This window comes from Pyrgilauda ruficollis, unplaced genomic scaffold (assembly GCF_017590135.1).
Source record: "Pyrgilauda ruficollis isolate IOZ18807 unplaced genomic scaffold, ASM1759013v1 scaffold38, whole genome shotgun sequence".
Lineage (NCBI taxonomy): Eukaryota > Metazoa > Chordata > Aves > Passeriformes > Passeridae > Pyrgilauda > Pyrgilauda ruficollis.
In genome coordinates, this window is record NW_024525267.1 from 2,825,128 (window position 1) to 2,846,635 (window position 21,508).

Here is a 21,508-nt window from a genome sequence, read left to right on the forward strand (position 1 = left end):
TTTATATATTAAGCATTGTTTCAGTGTTAATTAGCAGTGTCTAATAATCATTATAAACACTGAAACAACAGCCAGTGTTAACCACAGGAATAAAAGATTAGCTGGGATGAAGAGGGAGGTGTCTTTACATCAGGTTTTTTTATGCAATATGGACTTGTATAACTGCATTCTCATTTTTTTTGCACAGCTTGCAAACTCTTCAGGGGCAGCAACTTGATCATGTGCTTTCCAAACCACTTGCAAAGGTTGTCTATGAAAAAAGTGGTTTTGAGTGACCAAAAATAAAAGGGCAGAGGATTCTCAAACGAGTTCATTGGGTATTCTGGTTACCTGCACATTTGAGAGTTTTGAGTGACCTTAACAGCAGTTACATAAGCATATGGAGAGAAAATAAACTCATATTAAAAGTGTAACACATATGGTCTCCTGACAGGATGTTCCAAGCCACACTGATTTTATAGTCCACATGCACTGTGCAGTAGTTCTTTGGTCTCAGAGTAGGAGTCAGAAATAGTATATGAGCATGAACTCCATTCTTTGAGGGAATGTTAACATTAAAATACACAATGCACTTTGGCTAGCTGTGTTAAAAAAGTGCCATCTGCGTGGGACTAGATCTTACTAGCCGATAACACCACATATGATATGGCTATATGATGTGTATGTGGAGTAACTACTTTCCTGGGGGGTGCCATGAGGAACTTTAGGGTAAGGAAAGTGTCCTCAGCAGTTTTATTTGGGCAAAGAAGCACCATTCTGAGTGCTTCACAGACCAAAGTATGTCACCTGGGCACAAAGTATGTCACACGGTGTAAAGACTACACCAGCTCTCTTCTTTCCAGCCTCAAAGCGAAATCTAATTGGTCTCAGCCCAGGATGAGACTGACAAACGATGCAGAAGCACTAATTGTACTGTAGTTGGGTTTTCTTGTTATTAAACACGTCCATCAGCCACATAAACTCCGAGTCGTGTTTGGATCGTACAAAAGCCTCAGCGGCAGAACCGAGTCCAGCAGACGTCACTTGAGGAGTCGTCTAAGGGATTAGTTCCCAGTAGGATGCACTCCGGGGCTGTGTGACACCCTGTGCCGGCTGTCCAGCCAAGTACCTGCCCGGTTGAGCTCTGGGCGGAATCAACCCAAAACCGGCCGTCCGAGGCCACCACGGGAGCGGGCGGGCGCGGGGCAGAACGGCTGCGGGCGCTGCCAGCCCCGGGCGCCGCTCCCCGCGCTGCGGGCCCCCCGCGGGCGGCCCTGGCGCTGCTGCTGGCGGCGGCGTTGGCCCCGCGGCCGGCGCGGCCGCACCCGCAGTGCCTGGACTTCAAGCCGCCGTTCCGGCCGCCGCGGGGCCTCGCCTTCTGCCGCCGCTACGCCGAGTTCGGCTGCTGCGACCCGAGCCGCGACCGCGCCCTGCTCCAGCGCTTCTACCGCCTCAGCGCCAGCCTCGACGAGCGCGCCTACGCCGCCTGCGCCGGGCACCTGCAGGAGCTGCTCTGCCAGGTGAGACCTCCGGGACTCCTGCGGCACTGGGGGGATGCCCCGCGCAGGGCTCAGCCCACAGGGGTGTTCAGCCCCTGCATGGAGCTCTGGTGTAGGCACGGATGCTTCTGGCCCATCGCAGTGCTTTGCCCAGGTGTGTGTGTGCATCTACTCATGCAGGGCTGCATCGAGGCTGGGTATGGATGCTTTGGTCCAGACAGGGGTGCACTGATCCCGTGGGTGCATTGATCCGATGCACTGGTCCTGTCACAGAAACTTTGGACTGTCCAGGGAAGTGTGAGCCATGATGTTAATTCCCAAGCCCAGACTGGAGTACCCACACACAGGTGCATCAGCCGTGGCATTAGTGCCTGGGTACATCAGCCCACACATCAGTGCATCAGGGATAGCATAGCAACCTGAGCATGTGCTCCCAGGCACTGGAAGGAGTGACTGTCCATCATCAGGTATCCCAGTGGACTCTTTGTTCTTTGGCAGTTGTCTAAAAGAGGAACAGGGATGTTGCTCTTCTTTAGTGTAGGAGCAGCAGTCTCTGATATAGGTAAGTGGGCAGTTACAGTTTGCACTCTCCTCACCCCCGCAGGGTTAGGATACCAGATCTGGTGAAGAAACCCACAGAGCACCTGCCTGCACAAATCTTGCTCCTTGTTATGATCAGTTGATGGGGTCAGGTGCTTTTTTTTGTATTAGGTTACAGCACTTCTAGCATGTGCCGGGTGCTAATAGCCCTGGTGATGGGTGCAGAGTAATGCCTGTGGATGTGGCCTAGGAACCTCTGTGGTGGCCATCCTGCACAAGGGGGAATTTTCACTCAGAGCTGATGTTCTGGGGCCAGATATGATAATGGGGTGATCACAGTCTGCACAGAGCAAAGTGTCTCACCCTGTCATCAGTGGAGGCCTCGCATGTATGAAAATGCCCCTGAGACAGAGCAGCGGCAGCTCAGCACTGTGTAGTAATTAATTAATTTAAGTGTAAACCTTAAATTAATTCAGACAGTAGAGTCTTGTCTACTGTGCTCAGATGGGATCAAAATGGCTTTTCAGAAATCCTGCTCCTAGCATTTTGCCAGTACCTCTTGGGTTCCTTAAAGCGTGAAGAGAAAGACAACAATTTTCCACACCAGGATCTAGAGAATTGACTTTTATTTCATCTTACATTGTACTGGAAGCAAAAAACATTTGAATATATTTCTGAAAAAAAGCGGTGTCTAAGAGTCCGTTTGCAGATAGGACACCAGTTAACAATGTGTGCTAAGCACTCCTGCTTCTGGAAGTGATAACTAAGTCTCCTGTGTTTGTCAGAAAGCCAACCATTGAAAATGTCTTCAGAAGCAGAGAAATATTTCAATGTGGGAGCAATGATTCACTGAAATGTTCTGATGAGCTCAGTGCATCACCAGCCCAGATGTGGCTACAGACCAAGCACAAGCGCATCATGGAAGTTCAGTCATTGCAAACACTCTAGAAACTTCCTCCTTCTATTCATTCATTGTATATACAATTTATATCCTAGACCTGAATTACCTGTGGCTTACTCAGCACATTTCTGTCTCTTCCTGCTCACAATTCGTGATTTCTCTCAAAAGTGATCAAATTATTTTGACAAGTGTCTCAGTTTGTATTTGTGGAGTCCTGCCTTTTCTTGAGTTCATAGAATAATAGAACAGTTTGATTTGGAAAGGACCTAGTCCAACCTCCTCTGCAATGAGCAGGGACAGCTTCAACTAGATCAGGTTGCTCAACCTGTCCTTGAATGTTTCCAGGGATGGGGCTTCTATCACCTCTCTTGGCAACCTGTTATAGTATTTCCACCCTCGTTGTAAACAACTTCTTTCTTGAAGTCTGATCTGAAGTCAGAAATCTATGTTGACTCTTCTTCAGTTTAAAGCCATTGCCTCTTGTCCTATCACTACACCTCATAAAATGTCCCTCTCCAGTTCTCCTGTGGAAGGTGCCAAAAGGTTACCTTGGAGCCTTCTCTTCTCCACCAAACTGCAAGAGCAGATGCCTCGCTCTGCTTCTCAGGGAACAGCTTGCTTAAAGGCTTGAGTTTCCAGATGGAGGTGGTCAAGGGATGTCAGGGATAAAGTGGAAGTTAGCTTTTCTGAGGAGTCCTGTTGCTTCCTCCAGGCTGATAGCAGCAGTAAATAAGACATTGTCTGATGTGGGTGTTCCATCAGATTTGATGTTGGAATTCCCCAGATAAGGAGCTGCCGCTGAATTCCTGGAACAGACAGGATGCATTTGGTTCGCCTGGCTTAATGTGACTTGTTTTGTTTTCTGATGAGTTATTTTCATAGTACAAACTTGTTCCAGCCCTACTGAAGTAACTGATCATCTGCCCAGTAGTTTCCTCGGTCTTTGGACCACATCATAGTTTAAAATTAATGAACAGACAGCATCATTTGGAAATGACAATTTAGATCTAATACTGATTCTGGGCTCTGACTACGGGTAGAGCTTCTCGGTATTTTGAGTTACGTGAACATGACAGGATGAGGTGAAGGCTAAAGCACCATAACATTTGCTTCCAAAGCAGAGAAATTCAGCATAAGGCATGAAGCTCCATCTCTTCCAAAATAAAATTTGGAAAATATTTCACATGTCTTGAAAATACCCTAGGACATGCTTAGGTACTTTCAGGCTAGTGATAGATCTCTGAATTTCACTGCCAGTGAAATGCTGCTGTAATTAGCTGTAAGCCACCAGGAATGTTGAAAGGAGGGAAGAAGTTGCCCACATCTTCTGTTCAGACACACCTGAGGCTGTGGTGAGCAGCCTGCAATGGCAGAGACAGGGAATCCTTATCTCTGGGCTATTTTTAATTCTGATGCTGAAGCCAGGGCATTGCTTTGTAATGCATGAGATCACTGCTTGCTTTGAAAGAGGCTTCCACAGAATGAGGTACACCTGAGTACCCAAGTGAGGGGCCTCCTCTCTCTGAATGGGAAACCTCCATGGGCAACAAGAGGTTGAGCTCCCACCCAGCCCTCCCATCAAATTCTCTTTCTATCTCATTTCAATTTGTTTTCTAAGGCAATTTTTTCAGTTATTACAAGTGAATTGACAAATGCTCTGTCTCTTTCTGTCCCTGGAACACCTCATGTAACCAAGCCAAGTGTGTTACCCAATCTGCCTGTGTAATTTCAGTGTTTTGTTTCACAAGCAATCTTCTTTTTACCACATTAATTGCTGCTCATTTGGAAGCATAATAACCTTCATTTTGCAATGAATGGCTTGACATTCCAGGAGGAAAGCTTATTGTACACTAATGATCTGTTATATGGCCTCTCAGTTTATTATGGTATGTAATGAAAAATAAAAATTAAATATTGTGTATGCTTATCAACTAATTTAAACAGCTCGGAATCTCAGATGTTATGTCTTTTCAGCTATTGAATAGAGTTGTAATCTGCATTAAGAAATGTCTCCCTATAGATCTAGAAATAGCTCCTTTTTTTTTTTTTTAATTAAGCTGGTTTTGCTTACTAAAAGAAGAAGCAATGCCAGACAGGAATTAAAGAATACAGAATTTATTTAAGTAGCAGTTTCTCTTCTGACCTTTGCCTCAGGTATTTATTGAAATATAACTTTAAAAATAATTGAGCCTCCACAGAGTCATGTTGCATTATTTGAAGAGCACTTTTGAAGTGCTTGTTGGGAAGATGCATTATAACTGGAAAACATTGTGTTTATTACATGCAAAAACCCTTGCAAAGCAGAACTGAGTCAGTTTGGTCAGTTTGTAACTTACAGACAGTTTTACTGAATTGCAGCTTTTTCATAAGGAAAATGTGTCTGTAGGAGTTCTCATCATGGAGATTACAATGAGCTGTGTGAACTTGATCCAGTCCTTAAGCAGATTTCCAAGGCTGAACCTTCCATACACAAGGGTTGAGCTGCAGCTGCTGCCAGGACCTTGCCTGGATTATGGCCATGTTATGCTCACTGTCTGAAATCCTGTAACCTCAGCATGCCTCACAGAACTTGGTGACCCATGTCATGATCATGAGATGCCTTTCACCACTCCTGGCTGGGGATATAAATAATCTGTAGGCAAAGGTCCATCAGCAAAGGCAGCTGGACCCAAGCAAGGATGGTGTCCTCCCCTCCTCCTCCACTTTCATGTCCCACTCCTTCCAAGCTGTAAATCACATCCATGTTTGAGGTCCATGCCTGGATTATCAGATGACGAGGTATGAATGTCCCAGGCTTTGGCCCTGATGGCCTTTCCCATTCTATCATCACTGTGCAGGGCCTGAATCTTCTCAGCTAATTCTTTGGTTTCACTTCTGCTCTGTGATTAATCTTACTATTTCATAGATCAAGTCAGAGCATCCAAGGAAGAAGAGTCTCTTTTTCCCCAGTACAGTCTGCTGGGGATGTAGCAACATAGGCGTCATTGCAAGTTTTTTTGAAAAGTTCTGTGGTTAGAATAAATGAGTAACAGCTTGAGGAAGTCAGATTTCACCAGGAACATTGAAGATAATTTCCATGAGTGCTGAGACAAACCCCCTTTCTAAGATCTTTCCCTCTGTTAACATATCTTCAGAATAAACCACAACATATCTTGTAATTAAGATGAAATATCTCCAATTAGTATCACTGCTCAGCTGTTTCAAATCTGGTCCAATAAATAACTTGAAGCCTTTTCTCCCTGCCTCTAGGAATGCTCTCCATATGCAGCTCACTTGTATGATGCTGAAGATCCCTCCACCCCCGTGCGGACGATACCAGGACTATGCCAGGACTACTGCACGCAAGTGTGGCAGAGCTGCCGCTCCATTTTCCGCGCTCTCTCCGCAGACCCGGAGTTAATTGCACTGGAAAACAACATGGCAAAGTTCTGCCGCTACCTGTCCCTGGAGGACACCGACTACTGCTTCCCACACCTGCTGGCCAACCAGAACCTGAACCAGAACCTGGGGCTGGTGACTGCTGACGCGGAGGGCTGTCTGCAGCTCTGCCTGGCGGAGGTGGCCAACGGGCTGCGCAATCCCGTGGCCATGGTGCACGCCAACGACGGCACCCACAGGTTCTTCATCGCCGAGCAGGTCGGCCTGGTGTGGACCTACCTCCCCGACGGATCCAGGCTCGAAAAGCCATTTCTGAACATCAGCGAAGCTGTGCTTACCTCGCCTTGGGAAGGAGATGAGAGAGGGTTTCTGTGTATTGTCTTCCATCCTAAATTCAAATTTAATGGTAAAGTGTACGTCTACTACTCAGTTGAAGTTCGTTATGAAGAGAGAATCCGAATCAGTGAGTTCAGAATTTCTCCTACTGACGTGAATGCCTTGGACCATGGTTCTGAAAGGTATTGTACACACACTGGCACATTAATTTAAGATCTTAGAGGGCCACTTGTGCATTTTTAAAGACCATTAATGAATGAGACTTATTTAGCTTAATATTTTGCATTCCAGAGTGCTAGCATGTCAGTCCAAGTCCATGTCTAGTGTATTGAGGTGCAGCAGCTGTGTGTCCTCCATGGGTGAACTGCAAATGTGCAGGGATAAAACATGTACAGTTCTCAGTTCTGGCATGTCAGAGGATTTAACTAAACATAGATTAAACATTATTTATAGTTAGAGTTTTGGAGTTATTGTTGGGTGGGGCTTGGAGGTTTATTTGTTTGTTTTGTACTTTTGTGATGAACCTTTAAAATAGACTTCTGCAAAGAATGAGTGAAATTCATTCCAAAGCCAAAGGTTTCCAAAATTAGTATAAACAAACTAAGTGATACCAGACCAAAGATGGATTTGGTCCCATATTTCTTCATCTAAACCACAACTCAACCCTTTGATATTACAAATTTAATAGCAAATTAAATAAAACACAAGTCACCATATTATTACGGAGTGCATTTTAATTGGAAATGTCATTCGTTTGAGTCTGGTCTAAATTTAATAGCAAATTAAATAAAACACAAGTCACCATATTATTATGGAGTGAAAATGATCTCCTAATTGGAAATGTCATTCGTTTGAGTCTGGTCTTGCAGTTGTTCCACACCAATATGCACAGATGATGAGAAACTTGTTTGTGGAATCAGGCTCATAGATTTATAACCTGTTGCAGAACTATGTTATAGAACCACTGTTTTAAGAAACCCTTGAATATTATTAATTCAAATATTTTTTCTTCATTATTTGGGTTTTATTAGGGGTTTTCCAAACACCCAGCTGTGGATGATTCTAGCTCAGAAATGCACACAGCCCAATGATAGAGAGGGGATACTGGTTTATAAAGCAATTACAGCAATCCAGTGTAAACAGCACTGTAGATGACAGGTAAGGGGAATTACAACGTGGCACTCAGGAAAGCGAATCAGAAAGCTGCAGATATCAACAGCCCATGAGCTGTCTTCTTTAAGAATCCTCAGGCTCTATGTTTGTAACAATTTCTGTGCTTACTTAGCTTATGGTTAGTAAGGCAAAAGCTTAAGAAAACAAAGTTGTGGTCCTATTGTGCTTGTGTAGGCTCAGGTCCCACTGACTTCATCCTGAGCTGCTGCCCAAGAGGGAGCTCAAGCTGACATGTGGTGTGCACTGCCTTGGCTCAAGTGCGTGTGTCTGTTTATGCTCAAATGTTTCTCAATGAATTTTGGTTTTTTCCATCTTCTTTGGGAGGCTGAGGAAGACTCACCTTTGTGCCCATACAGGATCCTCCCTCACTCCTCCTGTCAGCTGGAACCTGTGCACTCTTGCACAGTTACCTTATCACAGAGGTGCTGGCATTTAACAGGAGGTGACAGTAACTCTGTAGCTGGGTTCCTTCACACAACACACAATAACTATCAACATTTCAGAATGGAAAAAAAAAAAACTGTCTAAAAATGAGGTGGTGTAAGTAAATGTTACAATTTGCTTTCATAGCTATTAAGATGCACTGCCATCCTGAAATCTGGATTCTTTTTAGAAGCTGGAAGTAATAAACTTCAGTTGTTATACCTGGGAACCTCCGCTGCATGTATTTGTGGCTTCACCATTCTATAAAATTATAATTTATGTATTTCCCCCTTTCATGCTATGGACGGGATTCCAGGAGCATAAAATAAACAAATAAAATAGAGAGTTTGGGGTTAAAATTAAGGTAAATTTTGTTGGTACTTCTTTAAATAACCTTTGGTAAATCAAGTTTGTTGGTGGGGCTGCTTTTAACTGCTCTTTAAACTCAAAAGGTCCTGAGTGTGTAATCATCATTTAAGGATTCTTCTCTCTTTAGGAATTTAACTATTCCTTAATGTTTGAGAAGTTTTATGTTCGCCTTGAAAGTGCCTGGCAGGACTGTGCCAAAAGCTGCACAGATGCACAGATGGACTGGAGTCCTTTCTCTTACAATTTCCAATTGGTTATAAGCTCAGATTCCTTTTCTTTAATAAATTATAAAGAAAAATAAAAAAGAAGATTAACAAGGAGGAAGAAAGAATCAGAGGAAAAGTTTAAGCAATTAAAAGTATATTTTGTCATGTGATTTCCCAGACTTTCCATATTACACAACTTGGTGTTTCTGTAATCTGGAAAATATGTTGAAACTATTTAAGGTTAGAAAATCAGCTATGCCCAAGAAAAACTCAGAAACATGGATATGGAGGAATTTGTATCAAAACCAGTCTGTAGCTGCTTCCATCTGTCAAGAACTACATTGTCATGACGTTGCTCTGCCCTTTGCATAGTGCTCGTGCAGTGGGAAATTTCTTTCTCCCTGTTTTCATTTAGGATAATCCTTGAAATAGAAGAACCTGCTTCCAACCATAACGGAGGACAGCTGCTCTTTGGAGATGATGAGTATCTCTATATTTTCACTGGAGATGGAGGCATGGCTGGGGATCCTTTTGGCACCTTTGGAAATGCCCAGAACAAGTACGAGTGGATCCATCCCTATGGCAGCTCCAGGAAATCAATGCCATGAAACCCTAACTTTCCAATCCCACCACCCCGCCTGGCTCTGATTTTTTTGCCAAGGTCTAGCCTAATTTCTTTACCTTTTTCATTTCCTCTCCCGATGCAGATCAGCCCTGCTGGGCAAAGTGCTGCGGATCGATGTGAACAACAACGACCGCGGGCCCCTGTACCGAATCCCGCCTGACAACCCCTTCGTCCGCGACCCCGCCGCTCGCCCCGAGGTCTACGCCTACGGAGTGAGGAACATGTGGCGCTGCTCCTTCGACAGGGGGGACCCTCGCACCAAGGAAGGGAAGGGGCGGCTCTTCTGTGGAGATGTGGGGCAGAATAAATACGAAGAAGTCGACATCGTCGAGAAAGGGAAAAATTACGGCTGGAGGGCAAGGGAAGGGTTCAGCTGTTACGATAAGAAACTTTGCACCAATTCTTCCTTGGGTAAATAGATGTGCTCTCGTTTTTAATTCCTGCCTTTGAAGCCTGGCTGCTTGGTGGCAAACACACCTTTTTGAGATGTAAACCTCTGCTGTCCCTCTAGAGGGGAACTGGCTTGGGCAAAAATACTGAAAGCACAAATGTTACTGTTTCTGAATTAGGAGGAAAGTGAAACATGCTAGCTGTTGTTTTTCTAGGTGGTTGGTGTTTTAGTGAAATTACTTTGTGATTCTGTGGTTTAGAGGGACAATTTCATCTTTGCCACATAAAATAAGCTTTTGTGCAGAAGCAAGAAAAATTTGGAGGAGTTGTATTTTTCTCCATAACTCACCCTTATTTGAAAAAAAAAAACAGAGAAAAACATTGACTGATCAATCACTATGCACGGTGCCGGCTCTGCAGGTAACTGAATGTACAGTGTATTTTCATTTCTTTTAGCTATGCCACAAAGGAAAACCTCATTTTATTTTTATTTCTTTAAACTGTTTGAAACTGGATTGAGGGTGTTTGCTAGCTGGCTAAATTTCAGTGAACATGTGAAGTCAGAACATATTGAACTGCAAGGGCTGATGTGGACCACGTCTTGTGCTGGAATCTCTTCTCAGAGATTCAGGAGGGCAGTGGAGTGGGCTGGCACTGATTTGCATTAGCTGAGATTCTGATTCTTTTCTCTTCCATGTGCTGTGTGTTGTTGTTTAATTTTCTTCCTAATATTAACTCGGTTTAAATTCCTTCCTTTTATTAGCTTTGCTGTAAGTACGAGTGATTAACTATTTTTTTATAAAAATGTCAAGAGCAGGGAACAGATTTTTTACACTCCCTTTGCTGAAGCAGTTGTTCAGAGAGCTCATTTATTGCTCTCCTGTGTGACAGTACCCAGATGAGCATTCATGGCAGACACTTACTTACTGAGGTCTCCAGGGATTCAGAGCAATTTTTGATGACTTTAGAGACCCTTTGTTAGAACAGTGAAATGTCACAGCCCCTTTAGAATGATAAGTACTGCTGAAGTGTAGAAAACACCTGCTTTAGAGGAAATTCCCCTGGTGCAAATTCATTGCTGGCAGAGCTGCTGGGTTTGCTACTTGCAGCATCTGCTACATGGGCAGGGAGAAAGGCCGTGAGGATGAGGAGGAAAGGGTCCCATGAGGTACCTGTGAGCCAGGAGTTTCAAAAGAAAGGGGATGAAACATCTAATGGAGACCCTCAAAATCAGGACATCTCTCTCCATTTTACATTTGTCTTATATTTCCCAATGAATATGCCAGTACTACATCATTCATGCCTGTGCCATCCCATAAATATTTGATGGCCCTTTCAAGTTGCTTCTCCATCTCAGAGGAACAGAAGTTATTTGTGCTGACATCTCTTTTCATCAGTGCCTGCAGTCTGGAGTCACCCATCTCTTTTTTTCCTTTTGCCACCTAAACAAAGCTGCATTGGGCAAACATTTCCTGCATGGGTGCAGTGGCTCTAGGAGTAACCTGTGAATTTGTAGCTAAACCAGACAAGCTCTGTAGAAATGTGCCAGGAGTGGCACTAACAGAGATGGATTGTAGTGGGAAGAGAAGGGCTCAGGAGAGTGCTGAGGTGTCTTGGTGAGGGGCAGGGCAATCAAATGTGATTCTGAAAAGGTGAAAATCAAAGTAAATACAACTCCATTGGCAATTCATTTAAATAGAAGATGCACCAGGGAACCTGATTGTACTCTGCCAGTCTCAGAACAATCTAGATAAAGAGCTATTCTGCAGCATGTGCAAAACAAGTCACAGATCTTTTCTGCCCTACAGACGATGTGCTTCCAATTTATGCATATCCACACAAAATGGGGAAATCCGTTACAGGAGGCTACGTCTATCGAGGTTGTGAGTCTCCAAACCTGAACGGCCTGTACATATTTGGTGATTTTATGAGTGGGTAAGTAAACACTTAGGGCACTCACAAAGTTGTATCCCCAGCAAAAATCCCCCTCACAATAGGCTGATAGCCCTTCAACCCTCCCCTCTTGTTTTTTCATGGGCTTGTGTTGCCCTTGAAGACAAGGGGTTGCAGGGTGTGTCATACATTTGGGTTAATATTAACAATCTTTTACTCTTCAGAGAAACTGCAGTTCCTACTGCAGCTAGTGTGTGGGTAGGAAGCTTTAAATATCCTTTCAGGTGTCCATGCCAACATTCATAAATCATCTGGATCAGGTTGTGGAAGTGTTCTTTTGCCTTGCAGACGCCTGATGTCTTTGAAGGAGGATCATGCTACTGGAGAGTGGCAGTACAGTGAAATCTGCATGGGGACAGGACAAACGTGCATGTTCCCTGGGCTTATCAATAACTACTATCAATACATCATCTCCTTTGCTGAAGATGAAGCAGGTAATCTTTTAACTTTGTGTCACACTGAATAGCATATTTCTGGTCTCTCTTCAGAATAAAACACTAGAGAAGGGATCAGAGAGGGCAACAGGTAGTGGGAAAGCACAGCACGAGTCTTTAAAATGCCAGATTCCCAGCATCTCCCAAATACCAAACCAAAATTACAATGCTAATTTTGAGGTCTGAGTGCCATGCTGTGCCTGCAGTGGGAGATGGAGAGTCAGTTGCCTTGGGACTGAGTGGTGTGCTGGATGTGCTGCTGCCCTTTCCTCTGGTGAATAGGGAGCAGAGGGGGGCAAGTAGAATAAAACAAACTTAGAAAAGAAACCTCATTCCTCACAGTGCCATGCCAAGGGGAATGCAGGCCTGGGAAGATGATACCCAAGGGAGAGCAAGTCTATCCTCTTGTCTAGTCGAGAAGGCTGCAGGCATTATTAATGGATACAGGGAAGCAGATGTCATGAACAGCAGTTATAGATCTGCTCACTCTGGGCTGGGGTATTTGTACCTCTCGTGAAGCAGAACAAAAGCCTGTGTTATGTCTTGCATGAGGCTTTAGCAAAGGAGTCTTTAAGTCCATATTTTATTAGTGCCAGCTGGGATTTTGCCTTGCATAGAACTGAAGGATACAGTCTCAGTAGAGCTTTGCTGTGTTTTCATGACTGCAGACATTTTGCTTTCTGGAAGGGAGTTGCTGTGATTTGAAGAGGAGGAAATAAAGAGTCCTGGGGTGCAAGCTGGTGGTGTCTCCCACTGTTTGCACAAGGGTGTTGCAGAAAATGTGCAGCCCATGCAGCCCCTGGCTGGGAGCAGTGGATGAGCCCCACAATGTGTGCTTCATGTTTGACCCAGCAATGCAGGAGTTGTGTTCTGCCCTGCTCCAGGGAGGTCTTGGCTCATGATCACAAGCACCTGCTTCCAGAATGCCCCAGCTTTTAAACATCTGTTTTTTCCTGCAGATTATGTCAAGTTTGGATGTTGCTCAAATCATATAAATGCAAATTTTATCATGTGAATGCAAATCCTCCAAGTTAAGTGTTCATTTGAAAGTTTGACTTTTTTTTAGAGTTAAATTCAATTTTCTTTAATGGTTAATATTCATGGAATTTAGAGCTATTTCACAGTGCTGTAGTGAGAAGGATATCTTAACCTAAAATCAAATAACTTAGCTCAAATCAGCTTTGTGCCAAGTGCAATATCAAGCTGTTGATTGCAGCCCTTGCTCATGCACATGAGGATGATCTCCCTCATCCTGTACTTGTCAACAGTCTGGACAAAAACCATGGGTGAAATGCTGCCACCCTTTTGCCCTACACTGTGCTTTGCATAAATACAACAGAGCTGAGTGGAGATTTGAGCTGGAGTATTTTTTCAGAGTTAATTGCCTTGTGTTTTCTTTATAGTAATGGAAAGAAATCTGTTGATAACAGTGTAGTGAGGTTGCTTTATCTGCTGTGAACAGTCTTCTCTTGCACCTTTTTTGTGTGCTGGGAATCTTATTTTTTACAAGCTTGCCACACAGTTTATTTTATCAGGGTTTTCTTCACAGAAGCATTGAAGTTTTGGAGTTGTTGCTCTGATGGATGTTAATCTACCTGCTGCAGTGGGTGTGTATATGTCGTGGGGAGATCTCTATTTTTGGCTCATTGCACAGCAATTATAAAGCCATCAGCCCCATCCCTGGCCAGCAGAACATGTCAGAGACACCCCAGGCACTGTGTCTGTGGGTCACATGTGTGTAGCCTGTGTGCTTCATGGCCTGAGCATCCAAACTCCTGCCTGATAACTTCCAGGAAGAGGGGCAGGATGTAAAACACACGCCACAAAACTCAGTGCCAGGTGTTTCCTGTCCCCATTTGGACCAAGGCTGCCTCTGGCCTGTCATTAATGAAGCTGACCAGAAAAATGAAGAAGCCAGCCAGGGGTAGCCAAAGGTTTCTGCCCCGGGATTATCCAGAGGATCTCAGCCCAGGGCAGCACAGGGCAGGTAGGAGGATGGAGACTTAGCCTCAGCTGCCTACACATTCCTTTGCTCACACTGACCTCTGTTCCTTCTCCTCTTCCCCCTGGATTACCCATAGAACACCCCAAAAAATCTCCCTTATTCACTAAGCAAGTCTATAGTGCCGCTTTTTATATTTTCTCTCATTTTTTAAATATTGCAAATATATTTTTTCTCTCTGATCCTTTTTGTTTCACCGCTCAAGCACTTGAGCTCTCAAAAGAGTGCCAGAAGTACTGTATCACTGTTCTACAGTGTCCCCTGCACAACAGGAAAAGAAGGATAGAAATGCAGTTAAGAAAAAATAAGTCAAATAATTGGTGATGGACATTGCTTGGTTGAAGGTTGAGCCCTGCACATGTGACCTGACAAAGCTGTGATGAATTAAATGCCTTTTGTGTGAGATATGTCTCACTCTGTGAGTGTGTTAGAGAAAGCAAAAGCAAAATCTTGTTCTCCTGTAATTCACCCCAAAGGAGTGCTTCATCCAAATGAGCAGAAGACAGTGAACTTTCTTAATTTCCTTTCATTTCAACAAAAGTCATTCAGGGTTTGACAGTTTTACTTTAAAGAAGTCAAAGGACACAGATCATAATGAGATAACAAGGAAGGTCTGGGCAGGTGAACCTATCAAAAAAATTTGTCCAAATAGTAATTCATGACTATTTGTAAAAGTTGCCACTCACTGAGAATATTTTAGTGATGGACTGTAGATGAGTTCTCAGACCCGTGATGCAGAGTTAATGCCTTTGTGCTGTAAAGGACAGGAACTCCATGGACAGTTTTCATGGGTGTGTCTGGTTTGTTTTTTTTTCACCAGGGGAATTGTACTTCCTATCTACTGGTGTACCAAGTGCCACAGCTCCCAATGGAGTGGTGTACAAAGTGGTGGACACCTCCAGGTATGAGATGTTCTTGTTGCAAGGCCTGGTGATGGTGCAGTGAGTTCTGGCGTGGACGGTGTGGATGTGATGATGTGGGTGGGATGAGTCATGTTGGCTGACTAATTAACTCTTCTCCCATGCTGGGCCCTTCTGGGGAATTCAGTCAAGGAACATCTGGAGCAACCCACTGTGGGTCTGCTTTGCTCCTGCAGTCGTGGGGGTCTGCATGCCTGGTGCCAAACTTTTATGGGGCTTGTTGGTGTTATGTGGCTTTGGAGATTTCCTGAATGCTAAAGAAGTATTTTATGGGTGGCTTGTCTTTCTTTGGCAAAGTTTCTCTAGATTTCTGCCCAAAAGGAGGCACTTTTTCTCAAGGTGTTTCTTCTGAGTTCCTCTCCATCCCTTTTTTCATCTCCCACAAGAGCCCTGTGCCCCCATGACCACAGCAGCCAAAGCTGGACCAGCATGACCTGCAGTGCTTTCTTGAGCAAACCAGACAGGAAAATCAAAAAGTACATTCTTCTTAGTGTTTCAAAGAGCAATATGGATTGAACAGGAAAAAAGGACCATCATTACACCTCCTGGAATTCATGTGCCTGTATCTGAGATTGGGCAAGGCAGGGAATAGCTGTGCTTTATGGGAAGACTTACAGCTGTTTTTTCCATCTTCCTGTTTTTAAAGTGTTACTATTATTGGCTAAACACCAAGCTACTTTCAGCCAGAAACGGAGAGAGATTTTTTTTATAGCTTTTTTTTTTAATGGATTAAATTTACAGCTTTAGCTATCTGAGGATTTTGAACCAAGCCACTTGTCTAGTTTTATGTTGAAACCAGTCCCCAAAATTAAAAAGCCCCCAGATCTGTCATGTGTTTTCTCCAACTCTCCTCTGTCAGGAGCATTTTCCATTATCTAATGCAACGGAAGAGTTCCTGTAAACTATGTATTAAGGAGCTGGTATTACGCAACCTGTGCAAAAATAGAGAAAGCAGGAGTCAAACACCAGCCGTAAGTTTAAGTTGAGAAAAAAGTTTCATTCATGTTCAGAGTACCAAAAAAAGTAATTGGAAAGTTCATAAAAGTAGGGAACATCCTTGTATAGACAGTTGAGAGAGAAGCTCTCTGCCTTCCACAGAAATGCAAATGCAAACAATCCTAATTGCCCAGGAGTTTTACCCTCCAAATGCAAACATCATGCATTTTTGAACCAATTCAAAAACCTCTGAAGAAGTCTGAGGATTACCGAGACGGCTGTCATAGGAAAAAGTGGTGATCAGCTGGTTATAATTTCCCAGAAGTGGGATACATCTCTATGGCAAACAAATTGTGTCAAAATAAAGCACCATACTAAGACAAAGCCTCTGAGGAGACACTTAGAGTTCTTTTCTGAAACTAATGCATTTTTGGCACGACATTTGTTTGGGCTTTCTGTATGAATAATAGTGTGTTCTTTTGCTTCCGTGAAAACAGTCTGAAATCTTGCATACACATGAGCTGTCAGATGTTCAACATATACTGTCTAGTTTTGTAATTTTTATTTTCATTTTGATTAATCTCTTTCTGTAGTGCTTGAACCTGCCAGTACTTTATTTCCTTAATGGCTTCAATAGTGTCAACTGAAAACACAGACAGAGGACTCCACTACCTTGTGAATATTTGGACTTTCATCAATGGTGATCTGTGATTCTTTAGTTATGTTTTCTACTGTAAGAGATTAGTTGCATCATTTAAACATACTTTTTTTCCCAATAAGAATTATGTTCTTAGAAAAACAATGTGAAGCAAAGTGTTGCAATGCCAGAAGAAAGGAATTAATTGTGCAGTGTATGTGTCCCTTTCTTTCAAGGACAGCACCACCAGGAAAATGCCAAGTTGAGCCATCGCCAGTGAAAGTCAAAAGCAAGCGCATCCCGTTTGTGCCAAAGGAGAGTGAGTGTAACTCTTGTTGTTTATTATTGGTTCATGCTAGCTGGCAGGAGATACAAACTCCAGACTTGCACTATCTGTTCACATGTGTGGAGATTACCCAGAACTTTACTCTTCAGGGTATCCTCAAAATTAAATCTTTCCAGATATTTTGGATCTGAAGAGTTGGTTCAAATAAGTCATACAGTATTTCCCCTTTCCTGGCCATGTGAAATTTCTTTTGTAGTTTCTGACCCTGTTCATTTTCCCTTTTTCATGCTACATTTTACACATTTCATTACCACCAGCTTGGTTTCCCTGTAACTGTGCCTGCCCAGAGACCCTATGCTCAATGGTGCTTTTCAGTGACAAGTGATTTTTTGCAGTAGCTTCACGTAGTGGAGAGGATATGATGGGTAAAGTGTTGGGAAGTAGCTCATTGAGCAAGATGAGAGCTGAGTCATTGTTAGTCGAAAGTGAGAAAATATGGGATGAGAAAATGCTCCCAAAAGAATCAGTGATCACACACTGAGGTGAACTTTTGGCTTACCCAAACCCTCCAGGGCCTTTTGGTTGCTTCACGTTGCATGAAGTATTGTACTGCTAAAGCTGGAGTAGTCAGTGGAGCTGAATCTGCAGCAAGCCAAGTGCTATTTATGTGAGGTACAAGAACCTAAACACAATATTGTGATCTCATGTGAGGTACAAAAACCTAAACACAATATTAGGATCTCAAAAGCAGACTAGGCAGTATCCCTGTTCTTTTCCCCTGTGCATTTAATTTTCACATGTAGGTACCTAGGCAGCACCCCAACAAATTCCCTTCCAACTCAGCATAGTCCATGAACTTTGATAATCCATGAACAAAGCTAATGGTACTGCAGGAACTCCAATGTCAGGATACTTTAATTTTTAATTACATTAATCACGTTACATTGGATTTGAGGCACTAACAGTTCCTACAGCTTTGGCTTCAGGGAATAATGAGGAGATTCAGCACCTTGCAACACTGAGCCTTTAAGGTGGAACAAACTCTAAGGCTAATTATTGACTGCTGACATGCCTGAGCACTCAGTATCTTCAGAGATGTTCTCCTTTTCTAGTTGTGCAGGCAGCTTCCAAATTTTAGTAACTTGGTTCATATTCAACCATTTTTGTCTGTTTCTGCTTATGCATTATTCTCTATTCAAGTCCAAAGTGCAGATTTTTAAACTATACATATAACTAAATCTTTTGGGCCTGTTTACAAGGTAGTTTTTGTCATAAATTAAAACTTAGAAATGGTGGGAGAGATTCTACCTAGTATGTCAAGAGCTACACTCTCTTTTTGGTGAAAAATAAGCATGGCCATTTTGGTTCAGAAGCATGCAAACAAGGATGTGTAGCTGTAAATATTTATTGTTTTGGTTAGTATTTAGTCTGAATGTAACAGAATCACCAGGGCATGTGCCTTGTATTAGCTACGAGTGCTTTTCTTGAAGTGTGTTTAATAAATAGTTTAAGAGAGAGTATTATATAATGACAATTTGATCCAGTGAGGTGAAAAGCACTCCCAGGTGACCATTAGCTTTCATACAGTCCTACAGTATTCAATCAGTCCCAGGGTTTTCAAGTGCTTTGCCAGACCAGGCTCCAGCAAATGAGCTGTGCACAGGTAAGGCCTTCAAATCTATTTATTGCCTTGAGAACCACAGCTTTCAAAGGAAGGAAATATTTTCATGTCATGAACACAATTCCTTTTCAAAGAGCATTATGTGGAAAAACATGGACCACTGTGAAGGTTTGTCTTTTGGAGACAACAGATACTAAGCAGAAATAAGACAGTGATATTTTCCTCCTCTCTGTACTACAAACCAAGTGATGAATGAGGATGCATAAATCTGGGACATAATTAAAAGTCAAGATGTCTTTGCAAATGTCTGTGACACTGTCCCAGCTCTGTTGAATGTTATTCCATTAAATTCTGAATTGATTCCTTCTGGCAAACTAAAACTTATTTTTAAGCTAAAAATAAAACACATGTGAATAAGCAAGTCCAGTAACACCTGGAAACTGTGACAGCAAAGAATTTTCATCTCTTCAGAGTTCAAGGCTCTTTTATTTTTTTTTTTTTCATTTTTTTTTTTCCTAAGGAAGAACAAACCCAACCCCAAATCCTGTTTTATGTGTCGTCCTGGCAACTCTATTACTCTTGCACATTCCGGTTGCCAGAGAGAATTGACTTTGAATGTTCCCGATTTCAGCTCCTCTGAATAAAGCATCTGGCCCAGTGGGGAGGCCCCGCTCTCCTCTGGTAATGATCCCATCCTCAGTAATGAAGAGAGGAGCAGAAGCAGTGCCTGTCTGTGAAATGCGTTCGGCAGCTCTTCACCGGGATATGGTGAAGAGCTCCTCTCCTGCCTGTGAAGCTCCAGCACCTACCCTTTAAGGGCCAGCCTGACATTTGCCAAGAAACCTCTTGGAGCTTCCTTTTTGGGAGAGGCTCAGCTGGCGTTCAGCCCTGCAGTGCTCTCTGCTCGCTAACAGCAGCCGACATTTTCACTGAGGAAACACCGGCTCGCTAAGAGTGTTGTTGCTTCCCAACACGACCAAGTATACAAATTCCAAGAAATCAGTTATATAAGTAAAAAAATTAGCACTAGCTTCGTATAGTTGTCTTCAAGCATTGCGCAGAGAGTGACAGACTCACGGTTCTCTGCCTTTTCCCCCAACAGAGTTTATTATGAAAACACCAACGCCACATCCCGGGCTGAAGACCACGACCGAGACCCCGCGGCGAGGCGGCCCCGACCCCCGAACCCCGCGCCCGCCGGCCGAGCGCGGGGCGGGCCGAGCCCCGGCGCTTCCCGGGACCCGGCTGAGGACGGGCAGCACGGCAGCGGCCCGCGGCAGCGCCCCCCGGCCGGGGAAGGGCGCGGAGGAGAGCGGACAGCGCGGCAAGAAGCAGCAGCGCCCCGGCAATGGCGCCGTGCGGCTGATGCGGCGGGGCCGGCGCGGCCGCGGCCGCGGCAGGGTGGAGGTTTTCATCGACGGCCAGTGGGGCACGGTGTGCGACGACGGCTGGAGCTTGCCCGCCGCCGCCGTGGTGTGCCGCCAGCTCGGCTTCCCCTACGCGGTGCGGGCCGCCAAGAAGGCAGAGTTCGGGGAAGGGAGCTCCCTGCGCATTCTTCTGGATGATGTGCAGTGCTCCGGGCAGGAGAGGACGCTGCTGGAGTGCTCCCACGCCGGTGTGGGCACGCACAACTGCGCGCACGAGGAGGATGCTGGCGTGGTGTGCAGCCGGGAGGAGGTGACAGACCGGTGACAAGGGCCGGGGAAGGCAGCTGAGGGACTTGGAGACATCCCTCCCTTGCGCAACCCTCTAAACCAGCTGCAGTATTGAGGAGGGTGTGCCCTGCTCTGCTGCATCTGTTCAAAGTAATCTTATGTTTTCTTCGTGTTCGTCCCCATGCATTTGCCTCAGAGGGAAAAAAAAAAAAAAAGAAAAAAAGAAAAATTAAGCACTGAATTGAGTATGTTGTGGGCAGGGGCCACATTTCTATGGGGTTTTTTTGTAGGAAGAAACCCCCAAGCATCAGCCTTTATAGATCAGAAAAGAGATGCATCCTATTGCCCTTTCCCTTTTCAAAATACAGCATTCTTCAGCTGTGCATCACAATGTTTTGCCAAAAAATAAATTCCCAAATGACCATGTCTCACTCTCATGGAAGCATTTGCATTGTTTGCCTTGCTTTGCCACCTGCAGCTTTAAGCTGAGGTTTCTAAGGATGTGCCTTTCTAACTCTGTGCCTTTCTTTGCAAATTACAAAAGTATTTATATATTTTTTTAACCTTCCACTCACTAGTTTAAAGGAAAATTATTTTTATGTAATGCTTTTTATTGGTATAAACCTATTGGTCACCAAAGACAGGCAAAATCAGGTGATTTAGAAGAACCCCTAGTGTACTGCATGGAAAATATTTCTGCAGTTTATATTAACCTAAGTGAAAATTAAATCTAACCCCTTTTACATTAACAGGATTGAAAATCTGTCCCTTTTTAGATGCACAGGATCATTATCCAGTTTAGCTCTGAAGATACTGTTGTACGTGTTTTTCCACTTCCCCAAACTTTATGAAGGCCCATGTTTTTCCATTCAGTTTTTCACAGGTGTGAATGATTAGACAAGAGGTAATGCACTGGGGCAATAATCCAGTAATATTTACCCCTTTTTAGAGGATATTAAAAAAAAAGCAAACAAAAGCAACCCTATTTTGTTCGAAATGTGTTTTTCACCTGAGTGGCGATGGGAGACACATGTCTTATTAAAGCATTTGGCCTGGTTATTTGTTTTCCCTGGGGTAATCAGGATAGGTTTTGTCTTGCTGCTAACACAAGAACATAAGAAAGACAAAAAACCCTAAAACCCCTCAAATGTAAAATGACCAGTGTGTCTAGAAAAGTTCACAAGCAAAGCCTTGTATCTAAAGATCTTATTGTGGATATTTATTTTAACCCAATTTCAAGTTGAC

At 43.7% G+C, this 21,508-nt stretch overlaps 1 protein-coding gene across 1 annotated transcript; it reads left to right on the forward strand.

Annotated features, from left to right (window-relative positions):
* The first annotated feature begins 693 nt into the window (after positions 1-693).
* HHIPL1 (HHIP like 1) lies at positions 694-21,243 on the forward strand. The gene is made up of 10 exons (XM_041476152.1): positions 694-708; positions 1,101-1,499; positions 6,169-6,815; positions 9,220-9,363; positions 9,512-9,840; positions 11,628-11,754; positions 12,061-12,206; positions 15,029-15,110; positions 16,938-17,020; positions 19,711-21,243. Exons 1-10 carry the CDS (start codon positions 694-696, stop codon positions 20,298-20,300), a joined length of 2,562 nt encoding a protein of 853 aa, XP_041332086.1. The 3' UTR covers positions 20,301-21,243.
* The last annotated feature ends 265 nt before the right edge of the window (positions 21,244-21,508 follow it).

Bases quoted from the DNA above. Each gene is read 5' to 3' on its own strand.
- HHIPL1 (XM_041476152.1), top strand. The intron at 6,816-9,219 runs GTATTGTACACA...GTTTTCATTTAG, and splicing joins TTGGACCATGGTTCTGAAAG to GATAATCCTTGAAATAGAAG. The intron at 15,111-16,937 runs GTATGAGATGTT...CTTTCTTTCAAG, and splicing joins AAAGTGGTGGACACCTCCAG to GACAGCACCACCAGGAAAAT.